Source organism: Rattus rattus, chromosome 2 (assembly GCF_011064425.1).
Source record: "Rattus rattus isolate New Zealand chromosome 2, Rrattus_CSIRO_v1, whole genome shotgun sequence".
Classification (NCBI taxonomy): Eukaryota; Metazoa; Chordata; class Mammalia; order Rodentia; family Muridae; genus Rattus; species Rattus rattus.
Window position 1 is genome coordinate 177,025,236 of NC_046155.1, and position 27,063 is coordinate 177,052,298.

The 27,063-nt window shown below is 45.9% G+C and overlaps 1 protein-coding gene across 1 annotated transcript; it reads right to left on the minus strand.

Annotated features, from left to right (window-relative positions):
• Positions 1-6,460: 6,460 nt before the first annotated feature.
• Positions 6,461-26,487, minus strand: Rdh13 (retinol dehydrogenase 13). Its single transcript, XM_032894471.1, has 7 exons — positions 26,286-26,487; positions 25,403-25,521; positions 23,838-23,993; positions 13,771-13,875; positions 9,760-9,972; positions 8,693-8,794; positions 6,461-6,762 (listed from the first exon to the last, which is right to left on the minus strand). The coding sequence occupies exons 1-7, from the start codon at positions 26,348-26,350 to the stop codon at positions 6,518-6,520; spliced, it is 1,005 nt and encodes a 334-aa protein (XP_032750362.1). The 5' UTR covers positions 26,351-26,487; the 3' UTR covers positions 6,461-6,517.
• Positions 26,488-27,063: the final 576 nt, after the last annotated feature.

Consider the following 27,063-nt stretch of genomic DNA (forward strand, 5'->3'; position numbering starts at 1 on the left):
GAATTCTGCACTAAACCTGTCTGGACCTGGGCTCTTTTTGGTTGGGAGGCCTTCAATGACTGCTTCTATTTCTTTAGGATTTATGGAGTAGTTTAAATGGTTTATCTGTTCCTAATTTAACTTTGGTAGCTGGTATCTGTCTAGGAAATTGTCCATTTCCTGCACATTTTCAAGTTTTGTTGAATATAGCCTTTTATAGTAGGATCTGATGATTTTTTTAATTTCTTCTGATTCTGTAGTTATGTCTCCCTTTTCATTTCTGATTTTGTTAATTTGTACACACTCTCTGTGTCCTCTCGTTAGTCTCGCTAAGGGTTTATCTATCTTGTTGATTTTCTCAAAGAACCAAATTTTGGTTCTGTTGATTCTTTCTATGGTCCTTTTGTTTCTACTTGGTTGATTTCAGCTCTGAGTTTGATTATTCTACTCTTCCTGGGTGTATTTGCTTCTTTTTGTTCTAGAGCTTTTAGGTGTGCTATCAAGCTGCTGACATATGCTCTCTCCTGTTTCTTTCTGCAGGCACTCAGAGCTATGGGTTTTCCTCTTAGCACAGCTTTCATTGTGTCCCATAACTATGGGTATGTTGTACCTTCATTTTCATTAAATTCTAAGAAGTCTTTAATTTCTTTATTTCTTCCTTGACCAGGTTATCATTGAATAGAGCATTGTTCAACTTCCATGTATATGTGGGCATTCTTCCCTTATTGTTATTGAAGACAAGCTTTAGGCCGTGGTGGTCTGATAGGCTGCATGGGATTATTTCTATCTATCTGTATCTGTTGAGGCCTGTTTTATGACCAATTATATGATCAATTTTGGAGAACGTACCATGAGGTGGTAAAAAGAAGGTATATCCTTTTGTTTTAGGATAGAATGTTCTATAAATATCTGTTAAGTCCATTTGGTTCATGACTTCTCTTAGTCTGTCTGTGTCTCTGTTTAATTTCTGTTTCCATGACCTGTCCATTGATGAGAGTGGGGTGTTGAAATCTCCTACTATCATTCTGTGAGGTGCAATGTGTGTTTTGAGCTTTAGTAAGGTTTCTTTTTATGTATGTAGGCGCCCTTGTATTTGGAGCATAGATATTTAGGATTGAGAGTTCATCTTGGTGGATTTTTCCTTTGATGAATATGAAGTGTCCTTCCTTATCTTTTTTGATGAATTTTAGTTGAAAATTGATTTTATTCGATATTAGAATGGCTACTCCAGCTTGCTTCTTCAGACCATTTGCTTGGAAAGTTTTTTTCTAGCCTTTCACTCTGAGGTAGTGTCTGTCTTTGTCTCTGAGGTGTGTTTCCTGTAGGCAGCAGAATGCAGGGTCCTCGCTGCGTATCCAGTTTGTTAATCTATGTCTTTTTATTGGGGAGTTGAGACCATTGATGTTGAGAGATATTAAGGAATAGTGATTGTTGCTTCCTGTTATATTCATATTTGGATGTGAGGTTATGTTTGTGTGCTTTTCTTCTCTTTGTTTTGTTGCCAAGATGATCAATTTCTTGCTTTTTCTAGGGTGTAGCTTGCCTCCTTATGTTGGGCTTTACCATTTATTATTCTTTGTAGCGCTGGACTTGTAGAAAGATATTGTGTAAATTTGGTTTTGTCATGGAATATCTTGGTTTCTCCATCTATGTTTATTGAGAGTTTTGCAGGATACAGTAACCTGGAATGACATTTGTGTTCTCTTAGGGTCTGTATGACATCTGTCCAGGATCTTCTGTCTTTCATAGTCTCTGGCGAGAAGTCTGGTGTGATTCTGATAGGTCTGCCTTTATATGTTACTTGACCTTTTCCCCTTACTGCTTTTAATATTCTTTCTTTATTTTGTGCATTTGGTGTTTTGACTATTATGTGATGAGAGGAGTTTCTTTTCTGGTCCAATCTATTTGGAGTTCTGTAGGTTTCTTATATGCTTATGGGCATCTCTTTCTTTAGGTTATGGAAGTATTCTTCTATGATTTTGTTGAAGATATTTACTGGTCTTTTGAGCTGGGAGTCTTCACTCTCTTCTATACCTATTATCCTTAGGTTTGATCTTCTCATTGAGTCCTGGATTTCCTGTATGTTTTGGACCAGTAGCTTTTTCCGTTTTACATTATCTGTGACCGCTGTGTCCATGATTTCTATGGAATCTTCTGCTCCTGAGATTCTCTCTTCTATCTCTTGTATTCTGTTGGTGATGCTTGTATCTACAGCTCCTTGTCTCTTCCTTTGGTTTTCTTTTTTTTTTTTTTTTTTTTTTGACCAAAGTTCATTTATTTTTTTTTTATTAACTTGAGTATTTCTTATATACATTTCGAAAGTGTTATTCCCTTTCCTGGTTTCGGGCAAACACCCCCCTCCCCCCCCCTTCTTTATGGGTGTTCCCCTCCCCATCCTCCCCCATTGCCCTACCCCCAACAATCACATTCACTGGGGGTTCAGTATTAGCAGGACCCAGGGCTTCCCCTTCCACTGGTGCTCTTACTAGGATATTCATTGCTACCTATGAGGTCAGAGTCCAGGGTCAGTCCATGCATAGTCTTTAGGTAGTGGCTTAGTCCCTGGAAGCTCTGGTTTCTTGGCATTGTTGTTCATATGGGGTCTCGAGCCCCTTCAAGCTCTTCCAGTTCTTTCTCTGATTTCTTCAACGGGGGTCCTATTCTCAGTTCAGTGGTTTGCTGCTGGCATTCGCCTCTGTGTTTGCTGTATTCTGGCTGCGTCTCTCGGGAGAGATCTACATCCGGTTCCTGTCGGCCTGCACTTCTTTGCTTCATCCATCTTGTCTAATTGGATGGCTGTATATGTATGGGCCACATGTGGGGCAGGCTCTGAATGGGTGTTCCTTCTGTGTCTGTTTTAATCTTTGCCTCTCTCTTCCCTGCCAAGGGTATTCTTGTTCCCCTTTTAAAGAAGGAGTGAAGCATTCACATTTTGATCATCTGTCTTGAGTTTCATTTGTTCTAGGCATCCAGGGTAATTCAAGCATTTGGGCTAATAGCCACTTATCAATGAATGCTTACCATGTATGTTTTTCTGTGATTGGGTTACCTCACTCAGGATGATATTTTCCAGTTCCCTCCATTTGCCTATGAATTTCCTAAAGTCATTGTTTTTGATAGCTGAGTAATATTCCATTGTGTAGATGTACCACATTTTCTGTATCCATTCCTCTGTTGAAGGGCATCTGGGTTCTTTCCAGCTTCTGGCTATTATAAATAAGGCTGCGATGAACATAGTGGAGCACGTGTCTTTGTTATATGTTGGGGCATCTTTTGGGTATATGCCCAAGAGAGGTATAGCTGGATCCTCAGGCAGTTCAATGTCCATTTTCTGAGGAACCTCAGACTGATTTCCAGAATGGTTGTACCAGTCTGCAATCCCACCAACAATGGAGGAGTGTTCCTCTTTCTCAGCATCCTCGCCAGCATCTACTGTCACCTGAGTTTTTGATCTTAGCCATTCTCACTGGTGTGAGGTGAAATCTCAGGGTTGGTTTGATTTGCATTTCCCTTATGACTAAAGATGTTGAACATTTCTTTAGGTGTTTCTCAGCCATTTGGCATTCCTCAGCTGTGAATTCTTTGTTTAGCTCTGAACTCCATTTTTTAATCGGGTTATTTTTGTCCCTACAGTCTAACTTCTTGAGTTCTTTGTATATTTTGGATATAAGCCCTCTATCTGTTGTAGGATTGTTAATGATCTTTTCCCATTCATCTCCCAGGGAAAACACCCTGTGGTGATTAATATTGTCAACTTGACAGTTTCTAGTGTCACCTAAGAGACAAACCTCTTGCCATGTCTGAGGGAGTGTCTGGGCTGAGTTAACTGCAATGTGAAAACCCACAGTAAGTGTATCCTTAACTTACCATCACTAACACTATGGGCTGGAGGCCAAGACTGAATGAAAAGCAGAACCCAGAGGCTGCTGAGGTGGCTCGGCAAGTAAAGGCACTTGTCACAAAAGCCAGACATTCTGATTCCAATCCCTAGAACGCATGTCATGGTCGCAGGAAAGAACTGGTTCCGTGAAAGTTGTTCTCTCACTGCCACAGGCATGGCATGGCGTCTGTCCACTTCCACAATACACTAACAATAACAATAATCAACAAGGAGCTGGCAAGATTGCTCATAAAGTAGGAAGAACACTTATCACCAAGGCTCCCACAAGGTCTCCTCTGGCTTCCACATGCATATACGTAAATAATGTAAAAATAATAATAACAATGATAATAACAACAACAATAATAATAATAATACAAATAAAGGTGAAGGGGAGCTAAGCACCCACATTCTTTTCTTTGCTTCCTAACTGCAGATACACTGAGCTGCCCCAAGCCTGCCTCCAGTCACCATGCTCTCCCCACCATGACGCACGGTGTCCTGGAACTGCCAGCCAAACTAAACCCTTCCGTCCTTAAGTTGCTTTTGTCAGAAATGATGTCCCAGCAGAAGTACACACCACAAACAAAAGGACAATGACAAACGAGTGATAGAAATGTTTATTTCCATTTATTTGATTGTAAACACTGATTGTAAATGCAGGGTGTGGCAGACCTGTCATCTCTGGGCTCCAGAGGCTTAGACAAGGAGCCTGAGAGCTCAAGTTTAGCCTGATCTACAGAGTGAAACTCTGTCTCAAAACAAAGGGGGGAAAGGGGAAGTTGATCTAGCCTAATTTAAGCAGAACAGAATAGATGAGAAATACAAGGGAGTTGTTGGAAAATCATTGTCTTGTCAACAAAGGAATAAAGAGCAAGTTGTATGTGGAATAAATTCCATACAGAAAGGATAAAAACCCCTATGACTCAGGGCTGGCACTATGGTTCAGAGGTGAAGGCCCTTGCCACCAAGCCTGACAAACTGAGTTGGATCCTCGGGATTCACGAAGAGAGAAATGATTCCCACAGGTTGTCCTCTGACATGTAATGCACATACAAGGGCACGTGCACATACCCGTTCACATACGCACACGTAGTATACACACTCGCACACTAGATGTATGTCTTTATTTTAAATCTATGAATCAGCCGTTTGGAGATCTTACTGTTTTGCTTTGTTTTGGCAGAATCTCATATAGCCCAGGCTGGCCTCGGATGACCTTGAACTTTTGATCCTCCTGCCTCTCCCTCTTAAGTGCTGGAGCTACTGAAGTGTGCCACTACCTCTAGCTTGTTATTATAATCAAACAACATGCTTGAGAGGCTAAGGTTAAAATTACACAGGAACTGGAGAGATCGTGATCCCAGGTCACACTCATTTTCTGAGGCAGCAGCTAGCAGCTTTTCATTCCATTCTGTCCTGATTACTTCAGGGCTAACAAAGGTCAGGGTTTCCACCGGATCCCAGCCCCTCAGCCAGTGTCCAGTACACAAGGTGTCCACAGCTGCCCTTTACTGAGTTGGGCAAGAGCTTCAGGCCCACACCATCCCTGAGGTAGCAGCCACCCTTTGCAGTTTGCAATCAAGAGCCGTCTGGTTCACTTGTTTGTCAACCTGGCACACCTAGAAGACAGACAGACAGACCCTTGCTTAGACCAGACTGCCCTGAGGGAATGTTTGTGGAGCATTTTCTTGATTGCTAGTTGATGTGGGAGGTAGAAGCCCACTGCGGATGGTGCCATCCCTGGGAAGGTAGGCTGCACTGGTACCTGGGCCAAACCTAATAATTCAAGCCTTTAATCCCAGAAGGCAGGTCTCTGTGAGTTCAAGGCCAGCCTGATCTACATAGCAAGTTCCAGGAAGCCCAGAGTTACAAAGTGAGACCCTCTCTATAAAATAATAATAATAATAAAAATAAAATAAAGGTATCTGATGTATGCCTGGGAGCAAACCTCCGTTGTATCTGGTATCTGCTTCAAGTTCTTGTCCTGAGTTCCTTCCCTGGTTTCCCTCTTCCATGGTAAACTATAACCTGTAAGTTAAATAAGCCCTTTTCCTCCCCAAGTTGATTTTGGTCATGGTATTTATCACAGCAACAGAAAGCAAACTAGAACAACAGCCAAGTCAGAGAGGAGGCAGACATGTGCAAGGGCCCACAAAGCTCTATAGCCATATTTGTCTGATTACTTGCTCTTTCACAGTGGATCAATCAGTACACTACTGCAGCTTTGGTGTCCACTGTCTTTGGACACTGCCCATAACCAGAGTGACTGACTCCTCCATCACTTCCCTGCTTTTAGATTCCTGAAGGAGGCACCCATGGACTATCTCCCCAGTAACCAAAAGAGTACATGTGCCTGCCATCCCGTGGTCCAAACCAATGCAGCCAGCTAACAATAATGCTAGGACCAACACTGCCACCCAGAGGATGATGAGGGCATGGCAGCCAGCATCCACAGTCTTCAGTTCTAGTAGGACAACACTGTCCCTAGAGGATGATGAGGGCATGGCAGCCAGCATCCACAGTCTTGAGATTCTAATACCAACGCTGCCCCTAGAGGTTGATGAGAGCATGTCAGCCAGCAGCCATGGTCTTGAGATTCCAACAGTGCAACACTGCCCCTAGAGGATGATGAGGCTCCATCTGGATTTCTGAAGGTTATCTGGAGATAGAACGTCCTCTCCCAGAGGACCCATGAGCCATGTCCAAGCCCACCAAATGGGCACTTTCGGTCCAAAGCCTCCGGGCTACTTCCTCATCTTCAGCCTCAGGAGATGGAGCCTTCTCTCTGAGTCCATCAAAGTACTTCCCAGAGACACTCTCCAGTTCCTCTGCCACAGCCAGGTATGTGCTGGGCTGGGCCGCCAGCTGGGGACTCTTGAACAGCAGCCAGAAGAAGGGCCCTACAATCCCACAGAACAGTCACAAAAAATAAATAAATAAATAAATTAAATAAAATAAAATTAAATAAAATAAAAAAAAACCTGCGGCTGAAAGCTGCCCTGAAGTCCCAAGGAACCTACCTCCAAGCCTTTGTCTTTGCCGTTTCCTCTACCTAAAGGACCTGTCCCAGGCAACGCCCCCACAATTCCTCCAAAATGAGGGATAAATCCAAAAGTTGCCTCCTATAGGAAGCGTCCCTGGATGTTCCCAGAAAAATAAAAGCACATTTCCCCCTGTTCTATCTTTCCTGGAAATAATCTTTCTCCTCAGACAGGGGCATGTATAGCCTGGGTTTGGCCCTGAACTCACTTATTATACAGCCAAAGATGAACTTAAACTTCTCATCCTCCTGCCTCTACCTCCAGAGTGCTGGGAGGCATCCCGTCGTGTTTGATGGTATGTGATGCTGGAGATCAAACCCAGAGCTCCATGAAAGATAGCCAAGCAGTTTGCCAACTGAGCTACATCCCCGGCCCTCAATCTATTGAATGCATCTTGTAGTACTCTCATGTTAAAATTCTTAATGCACGCCCATTACAAGACTCTCGGGCATTATAAATTCCTGTCATAGTGCTCTATTGACGCCGACCACATTCTTTCAATTCTTCTCTCATACAGCACATCCCTCCACTCCTCCCCATTTCCCCTCTCCCCATTTTCCCTCTCCCCCAGACCCACTCCTCCATTTCCACTCAGAAAAGAGAGGGCCTCCCAGGGATATCAACTGAACACAGCATAGCAAGACATAATAAGACCAGGCACAAATCCACATGTGAGGGGCTGTGTGAGGCAAGCAGGAAGGAGAAAAGGGGTATAAAAGAGTCAAAGGCTCCCAGTGTTAGGGGTCCCTCAGAGCCCTGAGCTATACAACCATAACATATATGCAGAGGACCCAGCACAGACCCATGCAGGCTTCGTGACGGCTGCTTCAGTCTCTGTGAATGAGCTCTATTTAGTTGATTGTGTGGGCCGTGTTCTCCTGGTGTTCTCAATCCTGCTGGCTCCTACAATTCTTTCTCCCCCTCTTCTCTGGGGTTCCCCAAGCTCCAAGAGGAAGGATCTCATGAAGCTTTCCAGTTTAAGCTCTCTCCACCTAATGTTTGGCTGTGGGTCAGACTAGATTCTTGGCCAGACACTGTGCAGACCAATTGATGGGCAATCTCGGCTCATCTTCCCAGTGACGTGAGGGTCCCATCATGGACCTAAAACTAACACTCAAAGCAACAGGCATGGCAAGGCCTGGCTGTCATCCTAGCACTCAGGAAGCAGAGGCAGGAGGATCACAAGTTCATGGACAACCTGGTCTACACAGTAAGAGGCTATTAAAACTAGAAGGTGCATTTCCCTGAGGCACTTAGTTTTGAGTGAAGTCAGGGTTACCCTGGGCATAGCCTGACTCCAGGAATCAAGATATATCCTCCAAGACAATTTTCTTACTCTTCAGTGGGGCTCTAGCTCATTTTCAGTTGATCTGAGGCCAGAATCATATAGAACAATGACCCATCTTTTACCCAAGGAAGACATGGGAGAGAGCTGAAAGAGATAAAGCCAGCAGCCAGGTGTGGCAGCACACAGCTATAACCCTTGATCCAAAGTTCAAGACCAGCCTAGTCTAGATAAGGCCATGTTGAGAAAAACAAAATTGCCAAAAGTTTTGGCACATTTATTTAATCCCAACACTCAGGAGGCAGAGGAAAACAGATCTCTGTGAGTTCAAGGCTAGCCTGGCCTACATAACAAGTTCCAAGCCAGTCAGAAATATAAAGTGAAACCCAATCCGAGAGATAATCAAAAGAAGTGACAGGCTCCAAGAGAAAGTCTTGGATCCCTAGTAAAGAGGGCCCAGAGAGAGGACTCTGTGAGAGGACACTAAGCTGGAAGGGGACTCACCAAGCATGAAGCCAGAGAAAGCAGAGTTGTGCATGCCTGTATGTCGCCCCAGCTCCGTCCTGGCCACACCAGGGTGCAGCGCATTGACAGTCACACCAGTGCCTGGGAAAAATAGAAACATCAGTGGTGAGTGCTAGAAAGACAGTTCAATTGTTAAAGAGCTTGCTTTGCAAGCAGGAGGTACTGAGTTTGATGCCCAGAATACAGGTCAGGACGCATGTCAGTGGTGATACATGCTTGCCATCCCCAGGGAGTGCTGAGGACGCTGAGACAGACAGATCCCTAGGGCTCACTCACCAGCTAGCCTAGCCTCATAGGTAAGGTTCAGGTCAAGGAGGAGATGCTGTCTCAAATAAGTAACAAGGGGTTGGGGATTTAGCTCAGCGGTAGAGCACTTGCCTAGCAAGCGCAAGGCCCTGGGTTCGGTCCCCAGCTCCGAAAAAAAAAAAAAGAGAAAAAAAAAAAAAAAAAATCAAATAAATAACAAAGTGGATGGCACCCAACATTGTCCAGTGACATACAGGCACACACCCACATGCATGCACACATGCTCGTGCACACATGCAAATAGGCACAAACAAAGACTAGTGAAAAAAAGACCAGGCTGAAGCAGAGGACTGGATCGGATTCCATTAGTCTGAAAGAAATGAGGAAAACCATCCAGGAGGACCCCTGAATTCAACCCACTAGATGCCAGGAGCAACCTCTTGATGACCCAGTCATGATAAGTACGTCTGCAAATATTGACACATGTCCCCTATGGACCAAAGCCACTCCCACACGACCACAGGCTTTCAGCACAGAGGCTTAGAAGTCGATCCAAGAAAAGCAAGATAAGCATGCCTGATGAAGGCAGGCTGATTGAGACTGAAGAGCAATCATTAGAACCGTGATTTATTAGTGATGTCTGCCTCTGCACTGGCAGGAGACATGCTGGTACATGTGCCATCCTTTTGACTACAGTTTTGAAAGCTACTACTTGCCTCTTCATCACCAGCTCAGAGCTATAGAACTATCCTAGACCAGAGAGGAAGGAAGGAGACCAGAAAAGAACACTATTTGCACACCTTGCAGCCGGCGACTCAGCTCCTTGGTGAAGAGGACAACAGCCAACTTGCTCTGGCAGTAAGCTGCCTTGGTGTCATACTTTTTCATCTGCCAGTTCAAGTCCTCGAAGTCTATGTGCCCAGCAACATGAGCCAGAGAGGAGAGATTGATGATGCGTGATGGGGCCGAGGCCTTCAACTTGTCCAACAGCAAATTTGTCAATAGAAAATGCCCTAAATGAAGGACAAGAAAAGATTTTTTTTTCTCCCCACGGTAGTTATTCTTTTTATTTTTTTCTTAATGTGTATGACTGTTTTGTCTGAATGTGTCTCTGTGTAAAACATGCATGCAGTGCCAATAGAGACCACAAGAGGGCAGTAGAGTCCCTGGAACTAGAATTACATATGTTTGTAAGAGGCCATGACAAGGGCTGAGAAAAGCCACTGCTCATAACCACTGAGCTATCTCTCCAGTCCCACTATTTTACTTTTTCATTCCCAGCAGTAGTATAATCCTCCTCTTCCCCTATATCCTCACCCAGTTTGTTGTTTTGTTTGGAGTTGTTTTGTTTTCTGAAGAGAAAAAAAAAACTTTAGATTTAGGTTCTGTTCAGTTGGTTTTTCTTTTCTTCAATTCCATGTATTTGGGAAGGGGTGGGCAGATGTACCACAGCATGCGTGTGGAGGTAAGACCATCCTTCGGGAGTTGGTTTTCTCCTTCCACCATGTAAGTCTCAGGGACCGACCTCGGGTCACGAGACCTAGCAGAAAGTGAGGATGTGAGGACAAGCTGGCCCTGACATCTGTCACCCCACTAATCACCAGGGTTGATCTCAGCTGATCCATCTGACTAGACAGGCACCCCATCCTCCCTCACTGCTCCATGCACATCCAGTAGCTGTGCACTAGGTTGACGTAGACTACCTTCTCCCTTCCATCAAGGGTGTAAAAGTGTCTGTGTTCCTCCATTAGAGCTGCCAGGCAAGCGCTCAAAAAGGTTTATGGCACCAAGCCTAGTGTCTTAGTTACTGTTCTATTGCTATGAAAACCCACTATGACTCTTATAGAAGAAAGCATTTAATTGAGGGCTTGACTAGTTTTAGAGAGTTAGTTTGTGGTAATCATGGTGGCAGGAGGCCAGGCACAGTGTTAAAGGAGTATCTGAAAGCCTTTCATCCTGATTCACAGGCAGAGAGAGAGAAGGGCTGGGGTATGCCTTTGAAAGCTCAAAGCCCAGCCGCCCCCCCCCACACACACACACACACAATGACACAGCTCCTCCAACAAGGCTGCCTTTTAATCCTTCCCAAACAGTTCCACTAACTGGAAACCAAGCATTCACACATATAAGCTTATGGGGGCCATTCTCATTAAAACCACAACTACTTCTGGTGGTGAAATGATAGTTTTCTTTCCTTTCTTCTTCCCTTCCATTAGCAGGAATGAGGACTTGGGAAGAATGCTAAAGTTAAAAAAAAAAAAAAAGTCATCCAATCAATAAATAGGCTAATGAACTGAACAGATGGTTCTCAACTAAAGAAATACAAAAGGTCAACAAACATTGGAAAATGTTTCCTGTCTCTTTAGCCATCAGGGAAACTGCTCTGAGGATCTCAACCATGTCCATCACCAAGAAAATAAATGACAACAAGTGCTGGCGAGGACATGTGGAAAGTGGAAGCCTTACTCACTGCTGATGGATTGTAAACTAATGAAGCCACTATGGAAATCAGTGTGGAGACTTCTCTACACTGGACTACCGTATGTCCCAGCTCCACCTCTCCTGAGCAGAGATCCAAGGGACCATAGAGACACCTGCTCACCCATGTTTATCAATCATGGCAATGATTTCAATGGCCAGAAAATGGAACCAGCCTAGATGATCATCAACAGATAAACGAATAAAGAAAATGTGATACCAAGACCCTGAGTCCTGGAACACAAACCAACAGAAACCAGGCTAAATGGCATATGCCTACAGTCCCAGCACCTAGGAAGTGGGGGAAGGAGAACCAGATGTTCGCAGCCATCTTTAGATACATGTTCAAGGCCAGCCTAGGTTTCAAAAGAGATAGTTGGGACGGGAACATGATGCAGGGGATACAGGTGGAGTCAGAGAAATACTGGGTAAATATGCTCATATTTTCTTATTATATTATGAAATTCTCAAAGTTAAGTTAATTTTATTTTTTTAGTTCTTTGAGACTGGGACTCAGGCTGGAGAGTTGGCTCAGAGGTTAAATGCACTGCCTGCTCTTCCAGAGGTCCTGAATTCAATTTCCAGCAACCACATGGTGGCTCACAACCATATATGAGATCTGGTGCCCTCTTCTGGGCTGTAGGCATACATGCAGGCAGAACACTGTATATATAATAAATAGATCTTTAGAGGGGCGAGTGGGGACTGGAACTCACTATACACAGCCTTGGATGGTCTGGAATTTGCTATGTAGACCATGCTGACCTAGGAATTCATTAAGATCCACCTGCCTCTGTCTCCCTGGTGGTAGGATTAAAGGCATGCATCACTACCACCTGACTGAAGAAGAAAAAAAAAATTAAAGAAAACGTGATACATGCATTGAAGAAATAAGACACCATAAAAAATTGAAATCAGTGCCAAGCAACCAGAGCTTCCAGGGACTAAGCCACTACCTAAAGACTATACATGGACTGACCCTGGACTCTGACCTCATAGGTAGCAATGAATATCCTAGTAAGAGCACCAGTGGAAGGGGAAGCCCTGGGTCCTGCTAAGACTGAACCCCCAGTGAACATGATTGTTGGGGGAGGGCATCAATGGGGGAGGGGGGGAGGGGGAACACCCATAGGGAAGGGGAGGGGGGGGATTAGGGGGATGTTTGCCCAGAAACCGGGAAAGGGAATAACACTCGAAATGTATATAAGAAATACTCAAGTTAATAAAAAAAAAAAGAAAGAAAGAAAATAATTACTAAAAAAAAAAAAAAAATTGAAATCAGGACTGGAGAGGTGGCTGAGCAGTTAAGAGCAGTAGCTGCTCTCCCAGGGACTCAGGCTCAACTCCTAGCACCCACATGGCTACTCACAATCCTATCCTAGGGGATCTGATACCCAATTCTGGCCTCGGAGGGCACCAGGCATGCATGTGGTACACAGACATACATGCAGGCAACACCCATACACACACAATAAAAATCAAACTAGAAAGAAAGAAAAGAAAGGAAGGAAGAGAGGAAGGAAGGGGGGAGGGAAGGAGGGAAGGGGGGAGGGAAGGGGGGAGGGAGGGAGGGAAGGGGGAGGGGGGAGGGAGGGAGGGAGGGAGGGAGGCAGAAAGAAAGAGAGAGACAGACAGAAAGACAGACAGACAAGACAGGCAGACAAGGGAATAGCCATTGTCATTGTCAACCTTGTACAACGTAGCCTGAAAACAGAGCCTCGGGGTGGCGATGCTGTTTTCATGGTGGCTGCGCCCTGTCGGTAGGGGTATCAGGCTTATAATCCCTGATGCGGGACGATCCGCTCCGTGGGAGGTGCTGTTCACCCCTCTAGGTGCCTGCACCGTCTGTGAGTGAGGAAAGCAAGCTCAGCACGAGCAACATCTCTCTGCCCTCGACTGCAGAGGAGCAGTGACTAGCCACTTCAGGTCCTGGCTGCCTTGACTTCCCAAGGGACGGACTGTCACCTGGAGCTGTGAGCCAGACCCTTTCTCCCATAGGCTGCTCTCACAGCCACAGAAATAAAACTGTGAGAGAGGACTAACTGGGGGAAGAAGGAGAAGGGTGGAGGTGAAGCTCAGTGGGGAGAGGAACGAGTGAGACTGAGGCACAAGAGCACACGTGCATGAAAATGCCGTCACTTATGTGACCTCAACAGTAATTCTAAAAAATAGTAAAAGGAAAAAGAAATGAAGATTCACCCAGTCTACGGGACAGACATATACGTTAATACATTTTAAAAGAATGGAGCAAGATTACACACACAGCCCAGAGTGGGTGACTCCCCATCAAGAACCCACTCTTCCAGCCCACATAAACCCAGCCCAGACCTCACCCAAGTGGTTGACACCAAACTGCATCTCAAAGCCATCCTCGGTGGTCCAGTGTGGGCACCGCATCACGGCTGCATTGTTGACCAGAATGTCCACTCGCTCCTCCTCTAGAAGACATGGGTGAGGACAGATACATCAGGAGGGACTCCACCCCTGCTTGAAGGTAGGACAGTGTCCCACGCACATTCCTGTCTACCTGGCACCTGTGAAGGTAGATCTTTGTAGAGATGGTCGAGTGCCACTTAGGTAAGATCACGGAAAGTGCCTCGATGCAACAGAGTTGGTCGCTCTCCTCCTAAAGGAGGAGAGCCGGGCTAGAGCACAGAGGGAGGATGTCCTGTGGCAACAGGCCAAAGATGAGAGTGATGGGCACTGACTGGCAGAAGTAGGTTACTGGGAGAGGGTCTTAGAAACTTCCAAAGTGTCCTGGGTTCTAGCCCCACTCTCTGCTTGCTCACTTGGTCAGCCATGATGTGAGCGGCCTCTGCCTGGTAGTCCCACACCCATGTACTGAGCCTGATCCCTAGGAGTCCAACACATAACCTTGACTGGACAGAGATAATCTAGACAAAGTGAGGTCCTCGGGGCCGGGGATACAGCTCAGACGGAACACTGCTTGTCTAGCCTGCAACAGGCTCTGGCTTCCGTCTCCAGTACCACGTGACACACTCTTGTGGAAATACCCATAATCCAAGCACACAGGAGGAGGTAAGAGAACCAGAAGGCTGGGGTCATCAGGCTACATAGGGAGTTCAAGGACAACCTAGGCTAGACATCTTGTTTCCAAAAGTAAATAAATAAATAAGAACTGGACTTAGGAGTATGTGCATATTGTTCTTAAAGAGGACCTTCAACCTTTGTTCTGGCTGACATCACAAAAATGCTACAAGCCAAGCAACTTAAACAACAGAAATTGGGGCTGGAGATATGGTTAAGCCACTTGCTGATTTTGAAGAGTCCCTGGGTTCAGTTCCTAGCACCGATACAGTAGCTGCCCTGAGTAGTTTTATGTCAACTTCACTCAAGCCAGGAGGAAAGGAGGAAACCTCAGTTGAGAAAATGCTTCCACAAGCTAGGACTGTAGGCAAACTTGTAGGGCATTCTCTTAATTAGTGATTGATGGGGGAAGGCCCCGCCCATTGTGGGTGGAGCCATCCTTGGGTTGGGGTTCTTGGGTTCTCTAAGAAAGCAAGCTGAGCAAGCCATGAGGTGTTCCAGTAAGTAGCACCCCTCCACGGCCTCTGCCTCAGCTCCTCCTACCTCCAGGTCCCTGCCCTGTTTGAGTGACTGTCCCGGCTTCCTTCAGTGATGAACAGCAATGTTGAAATATAAGCCAAATAAACCCTCTTAGGTCATCGTGTTTCGTTGCAGCAATAGAAACCCTCACTGAAACAGGAGCTCACAACTGTCCATAACTTAGTTCTAAGGGATCCAATGCCTTCCTCCAGCCTCCCTGTGCGACAGGCCTGAACGCGGTGTACAGAAATGCAAGTAGGCAAAACACTCACACACATAAAATTAAAAAATAAATACATCTTAGCCAGGCAGCAGTGGCACATGCCTTTAATCCCAGCACTCGAGGCAGAAGCAGGTGGATCTCAGTGAGTTTGAGACCAGCCTGATCCACAGAGTGTGTTCCAGGAAAGACAGAGAAACCCTGTCTGGAAAAACCAACCCCACCCCCAAAAAAGAAAACTTTAAAAAAAAATCGGAAATAGATGGCCAAGATGCCGAAAGGGCAGGATCAGGATCTTAGCAAGGGCTAGTCCAACTGGGCTGAGATTCTATTCCAGGCTGTAGCTAGCCAACTCCACCCATGTCTTCCCTCTGTGCACAGCCCTCTGTGTCCCAGTTTCCCATAATGAGGACACTAGGGATGCTGACCTAGGGCCCATCCTGCAGGCCTCACTTCAACTGGAAAACCTCTACAACAGAGCCTATCTCCAACCAAGTCACCTCCTGAGACCCTGAGAGTCAGAGCCTCCCACACAGAGACATGTCCGGTTCTTTTTTTTTTTTTTTTTTTTTTTTTTTTTTTTTCGGAGCTGGGGGTCGAACCCAGGGCCTTTCGCTTCCTCGGCAAGCACTCTCCCACTGAGATAAATCCCCAACCCCGAGACATGTCGAATCCATAACACTTCCTAGATACTGCCAATGGAGATAAGGAATTGGGTGTCTAGCACCTAGGAGATGTGGACCAGGATCTCATTCTTCTCTCAGTTGGTGAGTGGAATATAGGCCCCCAATGAAGAACACAAGCTCCAAGCCACGGGTGGTAGTGCAGGGCTACCAGGGAAGCTGAGGCAGGATACAAGTTCAAGGCCAGCCAGGGTCATAAAGCAAAACCTTGTCTCGGGGCTGGAGAGATGGCTCAGGGGTTAAGAGCACATACAGCTGGCTCTTGCAGAAGACCGGGCTTCAGTTCCCAAGAGTCACATCAGGAGTCACAACCACCTGTAACTCCAGCTCCAGGGCACCCATTGCCGTCTTGGTCTCCGCGGGCACCTGAATCCACACGTACAGACACACACTAATATATGTAACCAAAAATAGATAAGTAATAAGATGAGTCATTGCTGGGCCCAGTGGCACAGGCCTTTAATCCCAGCACAGAGAAATTACTTCTTCTTTTTATTCAGTCTGGGACCCCAGCCTACGGGATGATGCTGCCCCGTTAAAAGAGGGTCTTCTCATCACAGTTAACTGAATCTGGAAACTCCCTGACAGATGAGCCCAGAAGTTTATCCCCTAGGTGATTCTAGAACCTGACACATAAACAACCAACTACTACCCGTGTGCAAAGTCCCAGGTTTGATTCCCAGTTAGGGTGTGGATGGGGGCAGGGGTAGAAGCACATCCTATCTGCAACCAGGAAGATAAGAGTTCAAACCTCAGCTCTAAAGCCTGACATGGTGGCTCATGCCTATTATCCTGGCCAGCCTAGGCTACACAGTGAGACTCTGTCTCAGAAAATGGAAACCTGACTGGATTTCTGGCACTGGCCAGTTCACACTGCTTCTCTGGAACTCAGTTTCTTCCTTTATTAAAAAGGATAACAGGGCTGGAGAGATGGCTCAGTGGTTAACAGCACTGACTGCTCTTCCAGAGGTCCTGAGTTCAGTTCCCAGCAATAACCATCTTTAATGGGATCCTATGCCCTCTTCCAGTGTGTCTGAAGACAGCAACAATGTGCTCATATAAATAAAATAAATAAATCTTTAAAAAGGGGGGATGAAGAAATGGCTCAGAGGTTAAGAACACTGTCTATTCTTCTATTATGAGTTCTTCCAGAGGTCCTAAGTTCAAGCAACTACATGGTGGCTCATAACCATCTATATCAAATCTCTTCTGGCCTGCAGGCATACATGCGGGTGGAATGCTGTATACAAAATAAATAAACAAAATCTTTTTTTAAAAAAAAATCTTTTGAAAAAAGGATAATAGTACCTGCCTGGTAGAACCCTGTAATTACTGTCAATCAACAAGTATCTTCTAAGCACCTATTACCGGACACTGGAAATACAGGGTGGACAGCAGAGTCAAGGTTACCACCCTCCTGAGCTGGACATTCCAACAAGACCAAGAACCAAACACACCCAAAACAGAGATCTCATACTTCATCAATAAGTTCTAACCATAGGAGGTTTCTCAAGGCTCTTAAGTGGTTTTATTTTTTAAAAATAAAAATAAACTCTCGGGCTAGAGATTGCTCAGCGGCCAAGAGTACATACTGCTCTTGCAGAAGACACAAGTTCAACTTGATTCTCAGCACCCACATCGGGTATCTCACACTCTCCTGCACCCCAGCTACAGGGGGAAGGGATCCAGTACACTCACGTTCACATACCCAAACATACATGTAATTAAAAATAATTAGATGTTTTCTGAAAAGAACTCACCAAAGGTAGCTGTGCAGAAAACAAAAGGGCTGGAGAAAGGGTTCAGTGAGCAAAGGTGCTTGCCGATGCCTTGGCACACATGTACAGGCATGCACATACACACATACACACACATACACACACACACACACACACACACACACACACACACACACACGATAAATAATGTAAAACACGTGTGTCAAGAAAAAATCCAGAAGTGATTGGCATAGGGTGGTAATCCTAGCTATTCAGGACACTGAGAAAGATTACATACAAGTTCAAGGACAGCACAGCTCAGAGAGCCAGTCTCAAAAGTTTAAAAGGGGCAAGGAAATAAATGGCTGAGCAGGTGGGTAAAAGCACTTGCTGCCAAGCCTGACTTCATGAGTTCAAGCCCCAAGCTCACATGATGGAGGCAAAGAACCAACCCCTCTGACCTCCACACATACACTGTGGTACCTGCATGCACACATGTATACATACGCACGCAAACACACTAAAGGTTCATATGTCTGAGCGCTTAGTCTCCAGCTGGTGCCCCTGTCTCCAGAGCTTGCCTGCTAGCTGAAGTGGGTCACCGAGGGCAGGCCTTGAAGGGGATACATGCTTCTGGTTCCTGCCAGACCTTTCTGCTTCCAGATCTACCAAGCTGTCCAGAAGAACAAGCTGTGCTAAAAGCTCAACACAACATCAACGTGTTCTGACCAGATCTATCAGCCATGCCTTCCTGTGCTACGACAGATTGTGTCCCCAAAACTGTGGGTCAAAATACACTCCTCCATTATGACATTTCTGTCAGGTATTTTGTCAGGGTAATAAGTTAATTAATGCATGCATGTTTACTTTACAAATGCTTTAAAATAGCCACAGAAGGGTACACAAGAAGCTAGGGCCACTGACAGGGCTCAATGAGCCGATGCCAACCTGGGCATCCGGAGTTTTATCCCCAGGACCCACACGAGAACTGACTGCTCCTGCAAGTTGTACTCTGACCTCCATATGTGTGCTGTGGCACATCTGCACCCACGAATGCTAGATGGATGATACATACATACATACATACATGATACATATGTACATACAGACACATAGATGAGAGATGATAGATACATACATACAGGATAGAAAGATAGATATAGATAGATGCACAGATAGACAGATGATAGATACATACATACATTACTGATACATACATCATACATACATTATAGATAGATACATGATACATACATACATAGACAAATGGATACATGGATTGATAGAGATAGATAGATGACATATAATTACAGTAAGTATAACTTAAAAGTTAACAAATGGATGAAGAGATGGCTCAGAGGTTAAGAGCAGTAGCAGCTCTTCCAGAGGACCTGAGTTTGATTCTCAGCACCTGTGGAGCAGCGGGCAGTGAAAGGCACCCTGATTCCTGGTAGAGATGGGTTGAATCCCCTAGGAGACCCTAAAAGGGATAGCAGGTACATTCCCATTCTCCCAGAATATCAGGGCCTCACGCAGCTGCGCCCCCCAAAAACCCCTGTATAGACGTTTGAGACAGACGAGTCACATAGGGCAATGCCCCAAACCCCTCCTCCACTGGTGAGGACTTGAACCCAGATCACATAGGCTCAAGACAGATCAGTCTTAGACATAGGACCCCACCCCCAAATATGTAGATTAGATTTCCCAAGCTCTCGGGCCAAACCAATAGGAAGCGCCTGCTGTCAGACATTGACCCATCCAAAAGAAAAAGAAAACTGTATTTAAGTGCCAGGTTCAGAATTAAAGGTGTGCAGGAATTATTCCATCGTCTGAGAGCTTCTGTCATAAAAGCTGTAACACCGCTGCTTGGGGCAGAAATCCTCCTGCACCCCTCTGCTGCTAATCAGTCTCCTGCTGGCTCAGCCTGGCCCGAGAAACTGAAGCAGCAGGCAGAGGCGGAAAGGAGCTCAACCGGCAGCTGGGAGGCAGCGAAAGCTGTCCCCGATTCCCTGCTTGAGTTCTCTCCCCTTCGCCCGAACCCACACACCCAGCTGGGCGAGAGACCGCTGTGAAGAGCACCACTGCCCCAGAGCCCTGCAAGCACCCACACAGTGGCTCCCGTTCCAGAGGCCCTCTTTTGGCCTCCGCAAGCACTGTATGCATGTGATGCACATACATGCTTGTAATAAAAACACCTACACACATAAATAATCTTTTGCTATTTTTTTGTTTGTTTTTTTTCAAGACGGGGTTTCTCTGTGTAGCCTTGGGTGTCCTAGAACTAACATTGTAGACCAGGTTGGCCCCAAACTTAAAACTTAAAGAGATGCCCCTGCCTCTGCCTCCCAGGTGCAGGGGGATTAAAGGCGTGCACCACCACTGCCAACCACACATAAATTCTTTTTAATAAATCCATTAAAATAAGGAAGCTGGCATGCTGAGCACACTTTGCACTTCCTGACTGTTGCTTCAAGATGGAGCTATGGTCCTATTCAAAACACTAACACGTGACAGTTTTGACATCACCTGAAAAGAAACAAAAGGGTGAGTCACCCCTCGTTGTGACAGAAATACAGAATTTGCCAGATGAGCCCTGGGATTACCCAAGGGCTCTCACAAGAAAGCTCCAGGTACTGCCCCCCAGCAGCACGCGGATCCTGTGACCTGACACACAGGGCCCTTCTGACTCATCACTGTCCTCAGCATCACCAGAAAGCCTGGGAGCAGTGATGAGTCGGGGCCCTGCCCTTCTCCATACCCTCCGACCTCACACGTGATTCTGAAATAAGCGCCAGCTGCTTGCCTTGCAAAGTGCTATACAGCAGCACTTTGCCCCACTCCCCAGATCCGACTCTTGGCCCTCCATTTGACTCCCGTCTCCCAACCACGCTGTGGATGCTGTGTCTTGAGTCACTGGAACACATCCCCACCACTTGGTCCATCCATTATTCTGAACAGTCAGGATCTACCCTGAGATGAACTCCCATGGGACTAAGTGAGAATGGAGCTCAGGAGTAAGGCGTCTGCCTAGAGACCCCTTGAGGGGGTGGGAGCCAGACACAGCAGTAGAGCACTTGCCTAAAATCTCCCTAAGTGGGATTGGGGGCGTGGCCCAGTGGTGGAGCACGTGCCTAAAATCCCAGAAATGACAGGCTGGGGGCGTGGCTTAATGGAGGGTGTCTGCCTAGAATCAACCAGTAAAGCGCTGAGGGTGAGGTTCAGCAGCAGCCTTTAACCTGGCATTCACAAGGTCCTAGGTTCTATTCCTAACATGGGGGGAAAAGTAACAAGAAGCTGTGTTGGTTGGCATGCTAGCCCACACTTGTAATCTCAGCTCTGAGGAATCTGTGGCAGGAGGACTTTGAGTCTGAGCTTAGACAACGCCTAAGATCCTGTCTCAAGAGAAAAAAAACACTTTTAAAGAAGCATATTGAACTCCTGACCCAGGGAGCTGTTGCGTGTAACTTAATGAGTTAAGATGGGGAAAGGGCCAAGTGTGGTGGTGTTCGGCTTTAATCCTGGCGCCCAAGAGACGGGGCAGGTGGATCTCCGTGAGTTCTAGGCCAACCCATCTACACAGAGAGTTCCAGGCCAGCCAGAGCTGCACAGTAAGACCCAGTCTCAAAAAAATAAATTAATTAATTAATCTTTTAATTTTTTTTAAAGTGGTGAGGGGAGGTGTAATGGTATATACCATGCCTTTAATCTCAGCACTTAAGGTAGATCTATGTGAGGGCTACAAAGTGAGGGGGTTTTTTATCTCAAAGAAAAAAAGATAGTACGGCTTGGGGCCCGGTGAGTAAAGGTTTATAGTACCAAGCCTGATGACCTAAATTTAATGTCTGGGATCCGCATAAAAGTAGATTAAAACTGACTCCTGCAGGCTGCCCTCTGACTCCCACATGTGAGCCATGGCACGCCTGTGTGCCCACAAACACACACACACTAAATGTATACATATATAAATGTATGCATATATACATATACAACAATTTATACATATAAATTTATATACATATAAGTTTACACATATACACACATATATATAAAATAAATGTGGTAAGAGTGGATGGGATGGAACATTATAGATGTCTACATAGCTGGGCCACAGGATGCCCAGATATTTGGTCAAATTTACCAAATTAAGTTTTGAATGATATTAATATTTACATCAACAAACTGTGAAGCAGCCAGCCCTCCCTAATGTGAGTGGGCCTCATCCAATCTTCAGTAGCCCCGACCACAACAAAAGTGACCCTCTGCAGAGCAGAGAGAATTCTTCTCCCCTCATAGACCTTTGAGCTTGAACATCAACTCTCTCCTGACTTCAAACCCAAACCAGTCTGGAGCCTGCAACCTCAAGCACTGGATGCCCTGGGTCTCCACGTTGTCAACTGCACTCTGGGTCTTGTCAGCTCTACAGCTGTGTGAGCCAATCCCTTGTAGAATGTGTGTGTGTGTGTGTGTGTGTGTGTGTGTGTGTGTGTGTGTAGACATACACATACACACATTCATATACATACATACATTTTATATATGCATACATAAATACATACACCTATACATACATATCTTTAAATATACATACAAAACTCATACACACACACATACACACATGCATACATACACACATACATAGAAGAGATCTGGATCCTGGTTCTCTGTTAAGTATTAGGTCATAAGGACAGAACCTCAGAATTAGATTTACAGTCACGAAAGAGGCTCCTTTCCCTTCCCCTTCCACAACTGACACAGCCATGATGAACCAGAAGTGGGGTCTCACCAGACGCAGGATCTGCCAGTGCCTTGAACGTCCAGCCTCCAGAAGAGTGAAGGGTAAACGTCTGCTACAATTCATCACCCACCCAGACTACGGTTCTTACCTTCAGCCACCCAAACAGACTAAGTGACCAGATTCCAGACTCCCAGCAGGGACACGAGTATTCACCATAAACCGCATGGCTGGAACAGCCAGTTTAGGTCTAGTGATATCCTCTTACTGGCTCTGGAAAAAGTAGGACCCTCCACTAAGAAAGGATGAACCTGACAGGCCTGAGCTGCCCAAACCCTCAAACTACGTCTCCTTCCTTTTCCTCCTCACAACGTCCCACAGAGGGGCTAGAGAGTTAAGGAGCCCAGTAGTTAAGAGTACTTAACATTCTTCCAGAAGACCCAAGTTTGGTTCCCAGCACCCACGTAGAGAGCACCATCTGTAATTCCAGCTGCAGAGGATCCAACGCCCTCTTCTGGTATCTGAGGGCGCTCACACAGATATATAAATAAAAATATTTAAGATAAAACAATAATAATATTAATTATTGCCCCAAAGGCAAACCAAAGTTCCGTCCCATCTAAGTTGACCCTGGGAAACTTGAGTTTTGGGCTTACGTACAGACCAGGGGTAGATGGTTGTAGGCAACAGAGTAGGTAACCCCAAAGCTGCATGGACAGTCTGTGTCCATGGCCTCATAGGTGAAGCCCCTCTCAGTTAACCATCCCCAGTGTATATATAGTTAGTCCCATCCCCAGACCCTGAGGCCATGTGCAACCAGAGAAAACTATATACAGATAGCTGAGAGGAGTGTCTAGATCCTCAGATGAGGGTCCAAAGACCCTTCCTAACCCTTCTGTATCATTTACTTTTCTATTGCTATTGTTGTGACCCAGTGCAACTTACAGAGGAAAGAATTTATTAGAGGCTTACAGTTTCAGAAGGTTAGCATCCATGACTGTCAAAGTGGGGAGTATGGCAGCAGGCACACAGGCATGGGGCTGGGCCAATAGCTGAGAACTTATATCTGATCCATAAACATGAAGCAGATTAAGCTGAGAATGATGTGGGCTTCTGAAACCTCAAAGTCCACTCTCAATGACACTCCAGCAAGGCCACGCCCCCAAATCCTTCCCGAACAGTTCTAACAACTGGGGACCAAGCATTCAAACATATGAGCCTATGTAGGCCATTCTCACTCAAACCACTACTCCCTCCTACTTAGAGGGAGTGCCAACAGTCCACAAGCCAGATCGTGATGGACTCTCATAAGCAGGCACACTGATCCTATAAAGACAACAGAAAAACAGGTGGCAGCTGCATTTTGCCATGATGGCCCCGTCGTCCAGCCTCTGCAACAGAACTTACAGGCTTTAGGTACCTCAGAGACTAGCCTGAAGCTACAAACCCTGGCTGGAAAAGTCAATGTTTTCCCGCCTACCTTTAATGATCTTCCCTGCAAACTCTCGGATGGACTTGAGGGAAGCCAAGTCTAGGTGCTCGGCACGCACACGGGGATTCAAGGTCTCTCCTCGAATGTCCTTTGCAGCTGCCTCACACTTCTCCATGTCACGGCAGGCCAGAATGATGTTGCCTCCTGGAACAAGAAAAGAAAAGAAAACACACCTAGCCCTACACATCTATCCAACAGAAATAAAAGCAAACACCCACCTTAAACCTGTACACGAGTGTTCTTAGTAACATATTCAATAGCCAAAACATGGAAACTCAATTATTACCAGGCTTGGTGGTATAGACCTGAAATGGCAGTGACTCTGGAGGCTGAGGCAAGAGGATTGCAAGTTTAAGGCCTGCCTAGGCTACAAAGTAAGTTCAAGACCTGCCTGAGCAACTTGGTAAGAACCTGTCTCAAAACGTAAAAACGGGGTTGAGGATGTAATTCAGCAGTAGAGAACCTGCCTAGAATCCCCCAGTGAGGGGCTGGAGTGTGGCTCAGTGGTAGCAAACAAGAGGCCTGAGTTCAATGCCCAACACACACACACACACACACACACACACACACACACACACACACTAGCAAATGTCCACCCACTAATCAATACATAAACCTACTGCAGTCTATCCATGCAATAGCATACTATTCAGTCATAAATGTAGTGACACACTGGCATAGGATGTGGTGAATGGACCTTGAAACTACTACACTCAGTGAGCCAGACACAAAATACATGCTTCCACTTATATACAATGTTTAGAACAGGTAAATCCACAAAGAGAGAAAGGACACAGGTTTCCTGGGGCTAGGGGATTGGGGGTTTGGGGGGTGGGAGGGAAGGGGACATCATGAAAACACTCTAAAGACACATGGGAAGATGGAAACATTGGAAGGACGTGTGGGAATGCACTACTGTTATTCTGAGAAATCCCACCAAAGGCTGTCTTCTGTCCTCCACAAGCCTACGCATGTGTGCACCCACCTCCCCCAATACACACAGAGAGAATTAAGCAAACTTATCAAGATATACAAATACTGGGGCTCTCAATTGGCTCAACAGGTCACAGCACTTACTGCTAAGTCTGAGGATCGGGGTTCAACACCAGAACCTGTATAGTGGAAGGAGAAAACCAGCTTCCATAGTTATCTTCTGAATGATACACACACGCACACAGACACGCATGGACGCAAACTCAAACCCCACTCCACCCCAACATATACCCACTACATAATAAAAATAGCTTTGTATTATGTTTTTGGCTCTTTTAACGAATATGACGACTTGGACAAGCAAAATTATGCAGTAGTCTTTTTTGTGTCTGCCTTCTTTTTATTTAGCACAAAATGCTGTAGAAACATCACACAGGAACATTTCTCAATTCCTTTCCTTTGGAAAGCGTAGTAATAATATTCCACTGTGCAGATGAGCCATATTCTGTTTACTTCTCTGTAAATCACTGCTTCCACCTCTGAGGTACTTTAAACAAGACTGCCATACACATCAGTATACACATAACTCTTCAAAACCCAGGAGCAGGTGGTGGTCTCACCTCTTTTAGCCAGCTCCAAAGCAGTTTGTTTCCCGATGCCTGTGTTGGCTCCTGTCACGATAACAGTCCTCCCAGGTATGGTGGCCTTGCTGGGACAAGCCCCACCAGCGACATAGTCCCTGATGGTGAGAAACAGCACAGTGAGTTCGGTCTGCCTCATGCCTGGATTTATAAGCCAGGGCAAACCACTCTTGTAAGCTCACATCCATCACCGAAGCAGCAAAACACCGGGAGTCCTTGTCATGGCCTCATTGCTCTTACAAAAGACCCAGGATCAGTTCCCAGCACCCCAAATGGTGATACATAATAACTCCAGTTCCATGTGAGCTAAAATCCTTTTCTAATCTCCGAAAGCAAGGCATATGCATATATACAAAAAAAAAAAAAACACCTCATGTAGGTTATTGGCGATCACACATACACACACAGACATATGTCCTTGGTCCCAGCCCTCAGGAGGCAGAGGCAGGTGGATCTCTATGAATTCACAATCAGCCTGATCTATATGAGTTCCAGACCTGCCAAAGCTTCATAGTGAGATCTCATAGTGAAACCCTGTCTGAAAAACACAAGGAAGGAAAGAAGGAAGTGGGAGGAGAAGGAAGGGGAGGCAAACAGGTTGGGCAGAGAGGAAAGGGTAGAAGAGAAAAAGTAAAGAGTGGTCCAGAAACAAAATGAGCACAAGATCCAGGCCCCACCCTTCTCCCTAGGTGACCTTGGAGAAGTGACCCGCCCTCCTCCAGCTCCTCCGGGAAAGACCGTACGCGGGGGTGAGCTGGGAGAATTTATCCCGGGACCTAGGACAAGGGATTCTTCTCTGGCCTTGTTTGACATTCCCCAGCCTCAGGCCGACCACCGAGCGCGCAGAGACGCGCAGACTCACTTGAGCAGCACGGTGCCGCCGATTACCGTGCCCACTACGGACACCGGCAGCAGAAAGCGATTCATCCCAGGCTGGAGAACAGGGTGTCAGTGTATTTGCACTCCACGGCCACTCCGCGGACAAATGTGCTGCCCAAAACCCCACGTGCGCTCGTGTAGCGAGGAAGTGGAACGACACAGCCAACAGAACCCGGCTTTGGGGCGTGGCCAGATGTGGGGGCGGGGCTTTAGAAAGCAGACCTACGACGCACTTAATGCTGGGAAACGTAGTTTCTGGAGATTGGACGCGGCCGAGGTTGACAGGCGGGGCATCTACCTGATCAAATTATCGTCACACTCAACCAATCCAGAGGCATCCTGAGGTTGGGCTTTAAAAAAAGAAAAGAAAAACAGCCGAGGGGTGGTGATGCACGCGTTTAATCCCAGCATTATGGAGACAGGGGCAGGCAAATCCATGAGTTTGAGGCCAGCCTGGTCTACAGAGAATTCTAGGACAGCCGGGTCCATGCAGAGAAATACTATCTGGGAGGAAGAAAATATATAAATTAGATAGAAGATAGATAGATAGATAGATAGATAGATAGATAGATAGATAGATAGATAGATAGATAGTCACCAACCATTCCCATTTCCAGACAGCAAGCCCCTGTAAAATGAACCATGATTTTTCTCCTCTAAATAATAGTTAATGATAGTACTTTCTGCATAGGCCTGGTGGAGGAAGGCTGGAACTTGGACCTCTGGGTATGAGGGAAGAGGGTTAATTATAGATTCCTGAG